Source organism: Pleurodeles waltl, chromosome 8 (assembly GCF_031143425.1).
Source record: "Pleurodeles waltl isolate 20211129_DDA chromosome 8, aPleWal1.hap1.20221129, whole genome shotgun sequence".
Classification (NCBI taxonomy): Eukaryota; Metazoa; Chordata; class Amphibia; order Caudata; family Salamandridae; genus Pleurodeles; species Pleurodeles waltl.
In genome coordinates this window covers 11,516,546-11,528,824 of record NC_090447.1, presented here as the reverse complement: position 1 = coordinate 11,528,824, position 12,279 = coordinate 11,516,546, and the positions used below count along the sequence as shown (strand labels likewise).

General features: G+C 46.5%; 1 protein-coding gene across 1 annotated transcript in view; it reads right to left on the bottom strand.

Moving 5' to 3' along the window:
* LOC138249029 (pepsin A-like) overlaps window positions 1–12,279 on the bottom strand; it is a 37,515-nt gene that overhangs the window by 13,447 nt on the left and 11,789 nt on the right. The window contains exons 3-5 of the mRNA XM_069203088.1: window positions 10,005–10,122; window positions 7,088–7,206; window positions 1,588–1,784 (exon numbers count right to left, since the gene is read on the bottom strand). Of these exons, the coding sequence (XP_069059189.1) occupies window positions 1,588–1,784; window positions 7,088–7,206; window positions 10,005–10,122 (434 nt within the window). The remainder of the gene's footprint in view (window positions 1–1,587; window positions 1,785–7,087; window positions 7,207–10,004; window positions 10,123–12,279) is intronic.

Sequence of the window (12,279 nt, the reverse complement as noted above, 5' to 3'; positions counted from 1 at the left end):
GCTTACACTGTCACTAGACACTGATTCAGTTCAACTATCTTTTTCAAGGCGACTGTTCAGACTCTGATGCGAGGGGTGTAAGCAACAGGGTAGTCAATATTAGGCTCCCTTCAGAGGTCCCTTACACCAAACTGGGAATTATTTTAACTTACAACCCCAAAATCAGATTTGGAAAAACATTAGTTGAGAAATGAAGTATTGTAACTCTCGGTGGAAGCCAAGAAGGTTCTTTATATTTCTCTAATTATGATAAATGCTGCAGATGCTGGGGCCTTGCGAAGAACTAGGAGACTGTCTTAGATTTCGGTGAGCAGGCTACTCCATCACCACAGTGATGGATATCTCTTCTGCTGAAATATAAATCCGATAGGAAACAATGGGATTTATATTTCGGTGGTCGGGATATCCATCATTGTTGCGACAGAATAACCCGTCCGCCAAAATCTAAATCAGGCCCTAGGGCTTTGAGATTCATAGTCAGGGCCAGGATCTCTAGAAGGTCCCAGCCTCCTAGAGTGCCAGAGAAAGTAGCCTTCCTTCATGCTCGAGACGTAGAAGGTCTGGCACAATGGCATGAGAGCTTGACCAACACTCTCCAGAACTATATCCACTCTCGAGGTCACCCTGAACTGAATATCGAACCAATCACATTAGTAAGATGGGCCCACACTATGAGTTACATTAGTGGTGGTACAAACCTCTCCTAACTGATACATGAGAAGCTAGTGATCGATAGTGGTGAACACTGTCTGCATTTGTCTACACAATGTAGGAACGAAGGAATCACTGCAAGCCTCCTTAAGAGACAATACAAAACTCAGCTACAGGACTCATCCTTGTGTTCCCCAGATGGACTCTCATCAACCACCACACCTCAAGAAGCTACACTGGCTCCAGATCCAGAGGAGATGCCAGTTCAAGACATTGACACAAACATACAAAGTCCTGCACAAAAAAGGGCCAGCAAATGAATGACCTTCCACCAAGCGACCAGAGAGGTGCAATCTGCCTTCTTCCTCGCAGACACCTCCTGGACCCACCAATCCAACAGTAGAGGATGCTCCTTCCCTCACCTAGCGGCCAACACCTGTAACAACCTTCTCCTGCACCCCAGGAATGCTACATCGCTCTGCAAATTCAGGAAAGGACTCAAGACATGACTGTTTGAATGAACAGAGCACCACGAAGCAGCAAGCAACTCCAGTGCCTTGAGTCCCTAACAGGTGATTTGCCATGCTTTATAAATCCTGATTGATTGACAAAAGAAAACAAACTCCTGGAGACTGTAATTTTCACCTGTGGTTTCTGACGTAGCTCTGCCCTCACTAACAGGTGATTTGCCATGCTTTATAAATCCTGATTGATTGACAAAAGAAAACAAACTCCTGCAGACTGTCATTTTCACTTGTGGTTTCTGGTGTAGCTCTTCCCTCCTGCCTGTGGAACAGGAATCTCAGTTCCATACATTCATTTACAAGTGGTGAGATTCAGTTTTGGGAACAATGAATCTGTTATCCAACGATCACTTCATTCTCTCTCAATAACACACCAATTTGCTGATATCACAGGAGAATTAAGGTGACTTACGAACTGAGGAAGACAGAGAAGAGGTTCTGGGGGATCAGCTGCTCGTTCCACATGTTGTCAAAGACTGGGGTGACTCCATCTGATGAAATGCTGGGGTACCCCAGACCCAAGATCCCATCAAACTGCATGTAGTAGAAGAAGTCGGCTTCTGTCTCACTGAGGCCGAAGACCTGGTTAGTAACTGTAATGCCCTCAACCTGCAGGAAGGAGAGAGATGAGAAGTGGGCACAGTCCAGGCAATGACACAGGGCTTGAGTCATGAACAAGGGAACTGTTTCAAATGTGATGTTAACAGGGAGAGAAAGAACAGAGTTTTGAGAAGGGCTTAAAGTTTAATGTTGCCTTTAAGTTGGCTGCAAATGACTATCTGTGCAAACACAGTATGGGGCTGCTTCATAAAGGTAAACTTTAGTTTTGTGTAACCTTACAATTGTTTGCTGTTCACAAAAGCACTTTACTAGAAGTATCTTTATGAGTGTGGAGTCTCTGAACATAAAAATGTAGGACTATCCTATCTTTCTACGTGTGGAGAGTCCGCCCTCATTAAAATACTACTCATAAATCCCTTTGGGAATTTACGAAAAGGCTTACGAAAATAATCTTAATTTTAGCTAAAAGGGTGACTTTACCTTTGTGAATCAGGTCCTACGAGTGCCACCTTCCACAACAATCAGAGAAATGTGGTTAAATGTGGAGGTAGTAGTAGCAGTAGCAGCTGACTTTAATACAAAAACATTCTTAGACTAAATATATTATTACAAATGCCTACCAGCATGGAGATCAGTATTCTCATCAATCAATCAATTTGTAAAGTGCTTATCATCCCGGGGGATATCCAAGTGCTAAGGGATGTCCCTGTGATTAGGTTGCTAACCTCGACGAGGTATAGCTTAAGTTTCCACCTGAAGTCGAGGAGGGTGTGCGAGGTGCGTAGGTGGAGAGGGGGGTCATTCCAGATCTTGGCCACGAGGTAGGAAAACGAGCAACCTCTGATGCGGCTGCATCAAATTCTAGCAACTCTGTGCGAGGGAGCGGGTAGTTGAGCGGAGATCCCTGGTAGGCTGGTGGAAGGTGAGTTTCTGGTTGATTAGATTGGGTCTGATGTTGTTTAGCGCCTTGTATGCAATAGTGAAGGCCTTGAATTTGCACCTCTTGTGCACCGGTGACCAGTGGAGATCTCTGTGAAGGGGGATGGTGTGGGACTGTCTTGGGAGCTCCAGGATGCGTATTGCTGCACCATTCTGAATAGTATGGAGGCGGTGTAGTAGCTGAGAGGTGAGTCCGATGTAGAGGGCATTTCCGTAGTCAATTCTGCTCATGATGATGTCTTGGGTGACCGTCTTTCTGGTTTGAATGAGGATCCATCTGAAGATCTTCCGTAGTATGTGAAGGTTTTGCAAGCAGGAGGAGGCTACCGCATTTATCTGCTGTTTGAAAGTGAGCTTGCAGTCGATAATGATACAGAGATTGCGGGTGTGGTCAACTGGGGTCGGGGGTTGTCTGAAAGTGGGGGGGCCAGGGGAAGGGGTTGCATCCGAAGATGATCACCTCAGTCTTGCCCTTGTTTAGTTTCAAGCATTAAGATTTCATCCATTTCTCAACGTGTCATGGAACTGCTGAAGTTGTCACTGGGGGTGGTGTTGTCTTCTGAGAAGAAGAGTATGAATTGGGTGTTGTCAGCGAATGAGATGATGTTGAGTCCATGGGAATGAATGATCTCGGCCAGCGGTGTAACATAGATGTTGAAAAGGGTGGGGCTGACAGAGGATACCTGGGGGATGCCGCATATGATGCTCTTAGGTTCTGAGATGAAGGGAGGGAGGTGGATCCTCTAGGTGTGGCCTGTGATGAAGGTGTGGATCCATTTGAGGGCATTGCTTTGAATCCCGATGTGGCGGAGCCTGGAGGTAAGGGTGTATTGGGAGATTGTGTGAAACATGGCAGAAAGGTCATGGAGGATCAAGGGCGCTTTCTTACTGTGGTCGAGAAGGGATCTGATGTCATCTTTTTCTGTGATCAGGGCTGTCTCAGTGCTGTGTTTGGAGCAGAAACCACATTTGGAGGAGTCAAGTAGGTTGTCTTTCCAGATGTTCAAAGAGTTGCTTGTTGATGACTTTTTTCAGGACTTTGGCAGGGAATGGGAGCAGAGAGATGGGGTGGTAATTTTTGAGTTGGCTGAGGTTGGCAGAAGATTTCTTCAGGAGTGGCTTGATCTCTGCTTGTTTCCATGTTTCGGGGTTGGTGTCAGTCGTGATGAAGGTGTTGAGGATGGGAGAGAGGATACTGCTTATTTTCTTCCGGCCCAAGTTGAAGATGTGATGTGGGCATGGGTCGTTGGGTGAGCCAGAGTGGGTCGTATTCATGAGGGTGGCTGTTTCCTGGATGGATAGTGGTTTCCAGTCGGTGATGAAGTGGCTAGGTGAGTCCTCAGAAGGAGTCAGTAGGTGTACGCTGCTGGCGGGTTGGGGGTGGAAGTTCCTGTAGATGGCTTTAATTTTGTTGTGGAAGTAGTCAGCTATTTAGTCTCCAGGCTCTGGGTGGGTTGGAGTCTGGGGGAGGGGGAGTGCTGGACAGCTCCTGTTTGCTGGTTATGGTGAAGTGTACCAGGTGGTGGTCTGTCCATGCAAGCTCTGTTGTGTGGCCAAACTTGACTTTTTCGGTGGCTTCTGGGCAGGAGAACTCTTTGACGTTCTTGAAGAGTTCCTTCAGGCAGTTGGTGCTCTCCTTTATGCGGCTGAGTAGGGTGATCTTTTTTGCTTCTTTGAGGTCGAGATGGTATTTGTTCAGTGCAGCTTTGAAGGTGGTTCGGTCTGCCGGGTTCCTGCTACCTTGCCACTTCCATTCTAGCCTTTTGCATTCTCTCTTGAGTGTGTGTAGTTAGGGGGTGAACAGCCATGCAGGCTTCCTAGCTCTTCTGGGGGCTGAGCTTCTTGCTGGGTCCACTTTGTTGGCACTGTTGATGGTCCACTCAGAGAGGTTGCAGTCGTGTTGCACAAGGTTGGCGGAAAGGATGGGTTTGCTGGCCTCCAGGGCGGTGGTCCATTGGGTTTCTGTGACTTTTCCCCATATGTGGAGAGGGGGAGGATTGGTAGTGTTGGACAGCTCCGGTCTGATGGACTTTTTCGCAGGCTGTGAAGATGGGGTCCAGGGTGTGGCCCACAGGGTGTGTGGGGCTGGTGACTAGTTGTTGGGTTCATCTAAATGGAAATTCAGGTCTCCTAAGAGTAAGTAGTCTGTTGAGTCAATGGCTAGGGGGCGATGAGGTTGGGGATGACAGTCTTGCAGAACATGGAGAAGGGGTCAGGGGTCTGTACGGGAGGATTCCTCTAATAGTTGTTTTGGCATCAGTTTGGATTCTGATGTTTAGGTGTTCCAGGAGGTGGGACACCTCTCCTTCGAAGGTGGTGCACAGGAGATTGTACTAATGCATGATGGCAATGCCTCATCCATGCTTTTGTGGCTGTCTTTGTGGAGCAGTTTGTATCCTTGTAGGGTGGTGCCGGTAATGTCAGGAGCCGAGGCGGGCATGAGCCACGTCTCGGTGATGAACATCCGGTCTGGTCTGAGTGTGGGTATTGTGTCCCAGATTTCCATGGAGTGTATGCAGAGGGATCATGCATTGAGCAGCAGGCATTGGAGTTGGTGCATAGGCCAGAGAAACCAAAAAGAAAGGCAGCAACTTTTCTGGGGCAGAGAGCAGTAACAGGCAGCAAAAATACCCTGCACCTACCCAGAGGAGTGGACAGAGGCTGGCAGAGGCTACGGGCAGCAGGGGGAGCTGGCCCAGGACCTGCTCAGTGGGGTTGCGCAGGGGCGCAGAGGGAGGAGCACAGTGCGCAGGCTAGAGAGGCCAAAAAAGATAGGCAGCTACTCTTGTGGGGTCACGCTGCTACTGCTATTAAGTAGGTCCTGAGGTGGGAGAGGGCAGTGGGAGGTGAGCGGGCAGGGAAATCGCTGGAAGAGAAATGGCGGAAAAGGCAGCAGGGGTGGGGGAGCAAGAGAACGGTGCACAGGACAGAGAGGCCAAAAAGAAAGGCAGCAAGTCGTCTGGGGCAGACAGCAGCAACAGGCAGGCAGCAAAAATGCCCTGCAGCATCCCTGCACCTACTCAGAGGAGGGTGGCAGAGGGTGTGAGAGGCTCCGGGCAGCGGGGGAGAGCTGGCAGAGGACCTGCTCAGTCAGTGGGGTTGATCTGCAACCACCATTAAGTTGGTCCTGGGGTGGGATGGGGCAGTGGGAGGTGGGTGGGGGCGGTCAGGTGCATGGTGCACAGGCCAGAGGGGCCAAAAAGAAGGGGAGCAAGTCTTTTGGGGAAGAGAGCATCAATAGACAGGCAACAAAAATGCCCTGCACCTACTCAGAAATGTGGGCAGAGGCTGGCAGAGGCTGCGGGCAGCAAGAGGAGCCCATAGCTGATGTATGATTAATCTCTACGCTACAAATATTTTACTTGTCCAGGAAACAGACCTTTAGAATGGAAGGCACAAATACGTAAACACATCTCTGCTTAGGCTCCTGGAACCAACCAAGCCACATATAAATCCCTGTGTCTGGTCTTTAAGACACAAATACTAAGCACATCTCTGCTTAGGGCTTCTGGGACCAATGAAGCCACATAAAAATCCCTGTGTCTGGTTTTTTGATACCACAAAGTCATTGGGCAGATTTATTTTCAGACATTTGAGATTAGCTTCTCCAGCTCTCTTTCAAATTTGCAGAATCCCCCTTAGCCAACTCAGAGGAGGACCATTCTCCTAACTGATTGGAAATGTCTACCATCCTCCCTACAAAAAGTAGTTACTTGAGTGTGCAGGTTTCGTGAAGAGTTTAAAGACATTGGTGCAGATTTAAGAGCCTTAAACGCCTCCTTGGCATCATTTATTTTTACCCTAATGTGGCCCAACAAGGCCAAAATCGACCCAGCAAATTTACAAAGAGACGCGATGTATGCATTGCACCATTTTGAAACCATTTGGGGCTACATTATGCCTGCATCTAAGAGATTTCATTGCGACATTTTTTTTGTCACTTTTAAAGCCTACTTGGATCTTTGACCCTAATCCTGCAAAGCTCCGAACTAGCGCGAAAAATGTTGATGCTAGTTCCCCTAACTACTGACAGGGTGCCCCCACACTCATGGTGGCGTTAGGGGATGCAAAGGAGCGCAAGAAAAGTGGGCCACTTTTCATAAATCAGGCCCATTGATTCTCCGCACATAGGCTATCTGTTGTGCTTAATGACTGGCTGTATGTTTAGAGCTAGGAAACTGGTTTTATTTGGTTCCTAGAAAACAATTCAAAAGCATGTGATTGGAAGTGGGATATTACCAATGCAATCAATATTGAAATAATATATTATGGGCGATTAATTATGGGTGAGTCAAAACATCCGCCTACTACTAAACCTAGGTCTTCTACAGGGTCTACGTTGGAGGATGTTGGCCCACCTTGAGTTTTCATCAGGCATTGCCCCTCCCTGTGACAGGCTCACACCCTCTTACCTGGACGGTGTCGGAGACCAGGACCCCAGTCATACTCCCGGTGCCATAGGCAATGGAGAGGCTCTCGTTGATTGACTTGAAGGTGGAAGATGCCGCAGGGTTGAACATGTTGTGATTTGCTGTGGGTACAAGACATATCCCCATGAAGCGGAGCACTAAACAAGTCACATCATTCCATGGCATCCTTAGGGTGAACTGGACCAGACTCATTAGAAAGATGTACCCATACAATGTGATGGAACATAGGATGCTTATGTGTCTAGGCTTTTAAAGCAGCACCTTTCTGTAAGATGTGCCAGCAACACCATGAACACTGCGCATGGTTTCCTGCTTGAGTGCTTGGGAGGAGAATATGAGACATGTAATGCTGTGTAAACAGGATTTCTGAAGTGAGCATCCTCTCAAAGTGACATATGATGGCTTATATCCTAGTGTCTTAAACACCCCCTGTGATAAATGCAAACGATTTCTAACGTATTATCAGTAACTGAAATAATCTTTCAACATTTTGAAATGTATAATGTGTTGGCTGCTATAGGCAGTGTTTTTGTTCTTTTTTATTAAACTCATTTTTATTGTAGTTTGTTCCTCAACTGACACTGTTGCTAATAATATTATCTGATTAAAAGTTAATTGCACAACTGTCAGGACAAAGGGCTTCACAGGGTGTAGGCAATAGTGCCTCCTGGCCCTTTAGATATGTTTAACTGGCCCTGTGTGTGTTGATCTCTGGTCCCAGTATCTCAATGCTGTTGGTGTTGCCCTGAACAGCACTCTGCTGAGGAAGCTCCACAATTACATATGGTCCCCACTTTGTGGAGATTGGTGCTGGTGTCCGTTGTTTGGATGCCGGGGCACAGGACTTTTCATTTGCAACTTGATATCCTTGGAAGAGGTGTCTACTGATCATCTTAAATTGTGTAAAAGGTGTTCCGCCCCTCATCACAGAGGTCCCCCATTCGCCAGTGAGTGTCTGGAGTGTGTCTGTATTACATGGGGCATGTATGAGACCTGTGGGGTGTATGTAGGGTCCTCTTTAAGGACCCGCTGCACGTAACACAAGATGAAGGCCATCTGCATGGAGGGTTAAAGCCAGCCTGTCTACCCTGGCGTTTGAGCAAAGACTGTCCTGTGTACATCAGTGGTGTTAGCAGTACCAGGTTTCGGGGATGCAATGCATGTGCACTTTACACATCTGTTCAGTAAACACAACTGGATAAAAGTGATTTGGCTTACCCCCTCTACAACCTTTATCTTCCCAGCAACATTTTCCTATAATTGGAGAAGCATGACCTGTGATTTGGAAATGCATGTGGCTGTGAATATTACTATCCCCAACTTGAGGTGGGCAGTCTGGGGGGAGGTATGCAAAGCTTTCTTTTCTGGGTAACACAAATGTCTGATTGGGCCCCAGCTTCCCAGCGGTGCCCCCAGTTTGCATGAATACTGGCTGAGAGGCGATGCCTCTTTTTGCATTATCCCCCCACATTTTCGGATTGATGCTCCTGGTTTTTCAACTCTGTAAGTGCACTGAGTTCTGCCAACCAGGCGTCATTGCCAGTGCTCTGACCCTTTCAAAGTATATGTATGATTAGTCCATGCACAAGTGGCATAAGATAAGCTACTTATATGTCCATAGTATCTGGTACCCGGAGTACTCAGGGTCTGTATTAAAAAGTGTTCCTTTCAGACGGCACCTCTGATTGTGCCACCACCAGTGTGACAAAGCAAAGCACAACTCCCAGTCCGCCAATGCCGGCTAGCAAAGCAGACTTTAGAGTTCGTTTAGAGTTTGGCAGAGAGGTTACTCTGTCACAACTGTGGGGGATATCCTGTCCGCTGAAATATAAATCCTATAGGATACAATGGGATTTTTACTTTGGAAGGCAGGATATCCGTCACCGTTGGGATGGAGTAACCCTCCACCAAACTTTAAATCAGGCTGTTAGCCTTTTAAACTGATGACAAAGACCAAACCTTTCTTTTTAATCTTTATAAGTCACCCCTAAGGTATGCCTTTTGGGCCCTGAAGGCTGTGCTCATTACATTTAAAAGATGGACATGTGTTTTAGAACCTTTACGTGTCCGGACAGTAAAAACCCTGCATTGTCATTTTTACTGTGGTAAAGCTAGTAACACCATTGGGGAGTACATAGTTACACACGATCCCCTTAGAAGTGCTGTCTTCTGAATGAGATACTCAGGGACATATTTACACATAAGTGGTGCAGTGTGAGGATGCGCCAAAATTGGCAGCACCGCGCCACTCCAGAAATGCGGGGATGCACCATATTTACACAAATACAGAGCACCCCTGTGTTTCTGCTAGTCGTGACGCTAAAGTTAGCTGTCAGCACCAACGCAGGCATCCTTGCACCATCGTGCAAGGGTGTCTGCGTTGAAGGGAACGATTGTTTATGTGCAGGAAGGTGTCCATTCTCAAACATTAACAATTTACAATGGCAATTCGGCACTTCTATGTGTGCAGCTGAATGCAGCACACATAGCAGTAGCGAATCGTCATTATTGAATGATTGTTTATGTGCAAGAAGGAACACCTTCCTGCACATAAACAATCAATCGTGGTGGTTTGCTCCTTCTAGGTGTGCTGCAGGATCCCCAAGTGAAGAGATTCTGCACCGAGAGTGGACATAAAGATAATACTCCTAACTTACCTTTGTGAATACGGAAAAGTAGTAAAGTAGACTTTTGGTCTAAACTTACACCAAAAGTCTAACTTTATCTTCATAAATTCAGGCCTTACTGTTCAAATTAGGCAGACACGTACTGTCTGTGATTATGGGAGCTTAGGATTAAGAATGTGTCATTCGGCATCCCTTTTATACCGTATTGCTGTTGACACAGTTGTGCAAATACTGATTAATAGAACAGGTGTGATGACTGATAAGGTACTTACAGCAGGAATCGCTGTTGCAGGTGTTTGACGGGACCCACAGGTTGGACGAACCTGTGTCGAAGATAACGTTGAATTGCTGGGCTGGGGTCCCAATAGAAATAGCTCCGTAGTATGATGCCTGTGGATAGGGAAGACAAATGTAGACAAGATATTGTATTCAGCTACTTGTTCGAGTGGTATAAGGAGATGCCTACATGTGAGCACTCAAAGGATATCCCTATAGCTACTCCCTTATCTAACTGGGGTGGAAGTAAGACGTCTTTCCAGCTGTAGGTAACACAAGGGCGAAGGGACTACATTCAAACACTAGAACCCAGCAGCTGTGAGGATGTTGTCCTGCTACGGCTCTCAACATCCGATGAGGGAGATCGGCTAGATTTATCAATAAGGATATTTAGATTAAGGTCCTTGCTTCAATAAATCGATCAGGATTTAGACAGCGCTGTTAATCGCCCTTGAGGGTATCCAGGTGCTAAGGGTTGTGCCGTTTTGGTGGGTTCAGTTGAACATCCAGGCCTTGTGTTCCTTCCAGAATCCTGGGAGCGAGGTGGAGGTCTGGAGGTGAAAGGGGAGGTCATTCCAGGATTCAGCCATGAGGTAGGAGAAGGAGTGTCCTCCCCTGTTGCTTGGGTGCACGTGAGGGGTGTGCATGAGGGAGTGAGGCTTTAGAGCTATATATTGGACAGTCTTGAAAACTATTCTTAGGTTGGGTCCTCGTCTTATGGAAAGCAGAGGTTTCATCTTCTGATGGTTATTAGTACCGCCAGAGATGGGATCAAATTTTCTAAAAGTACCTTTAAGAATCTGAGGCAAGAAGAGTAGGAAGCAAACAATTGACGTTCCACTATGGACCGGCCTGAGCAATGGCAACATCTGGGAGGCAGGCTAATTGCTAACTTTTACATCTGTGTTGATGCATTTCTTAAAGAACTATTCAAACATGGGAGCCTTTATGTTTACTATGCTCAAAGTCAATAACAACATTAATTGTATTCAAATATATTTAACAGAAAGCAGAGAAGTACAGCTTTGGGGCATTTGTACAGATTTTATGGATATTAATTTCCTAATTGCGATTCTCTGTGAATCACAATTAGGAAATTGCCATCCCTATTGTATGAAACTCTTGTTTCTTTTAGCGACTCCTAGTGGTCGCAAATCGACCTACCTCATAAATATTAATGGGTTAGGTTTGCAGTTTGCGACCCATTAGGAATCACAGCCATCACAGGGATGGTGGCCTGCAGACCACCATGTCTGTGATTGTTTTTTAAAAAAGCTATTTTTTTTAATCACAGCTCGTTTTCCTTAAAGGAAAATGTCATGCATTTAAAAAGAAAAAAATGAAACTTTGAAGTTTCATTTTTTAAAATTAGAACATGGTCTGAAGGACCACTGCCCGCTCTCAAAAAATATTATTATTTACATTCTCAAAGTAGAAGGGGTCCCTTGGGGACCGCATTTCATATGCAACTGGGTGGCCATCTCCTTCAACAAGTCAGTAAAATATTAATGTTTTTCATTCAGTCGCAAAACATGTATACATCCCATTCACATTCATTATTTGGTAGGGACGCCCTAAACACAGCCCTTCCGAATAGCAACTCACAAACATAAATTGCGATTCGGTAACATGTTACTGAATCACAATGTGTGTTTTGTACATATGTAAACACATTTTTGCAGTGTTTCCTACCACAGAAATGGTTCACAAATATGGTCCTTCGTTCCAAGAACAAAGAAGTGTTTTCATTGTTCTGTACTTGACACTGCTGTGGCTGCCCTCAGCTAGGATCACACCTTCATTCTTCAGGTTTCTGATCTGAAGGGGTGAAGCAGAAACCAGCCATGTGGAATCGAAGCCTGCCCCGGTGTACATATGAGCACGAAAGAGCCAATCACCTTCAGGCAGCACTGCAACTGGAACCACAGCCGAGCGCGCGCTACTGGGGGGCGGGCACTGTGGGTCATGTAATGACGTCAGTAGACACATCATGCAGACTGTGCACTGCAGTATCAGGTCCAGCCCGTGGCCACCAATGGCTGCTCCACCTGGACTGTGTTGGAGTGGAGTCCTTGAATTGGAAATCAGCAGTGATCAGCGATGGCTCTCAGCCTTCCAAAGGGTATTGTGGGTATTTGTACAGCCTTATAGCGCATTGCCCAGGGTTATACCGTTTGTTAAAGACCCTTAACTCGAGTTACAGCCCGAGCCTCAGGCGAGGACCTATAAAAAGGGACAGGGCCTTTAACAACCGGTATAGCCAGAGGCTGA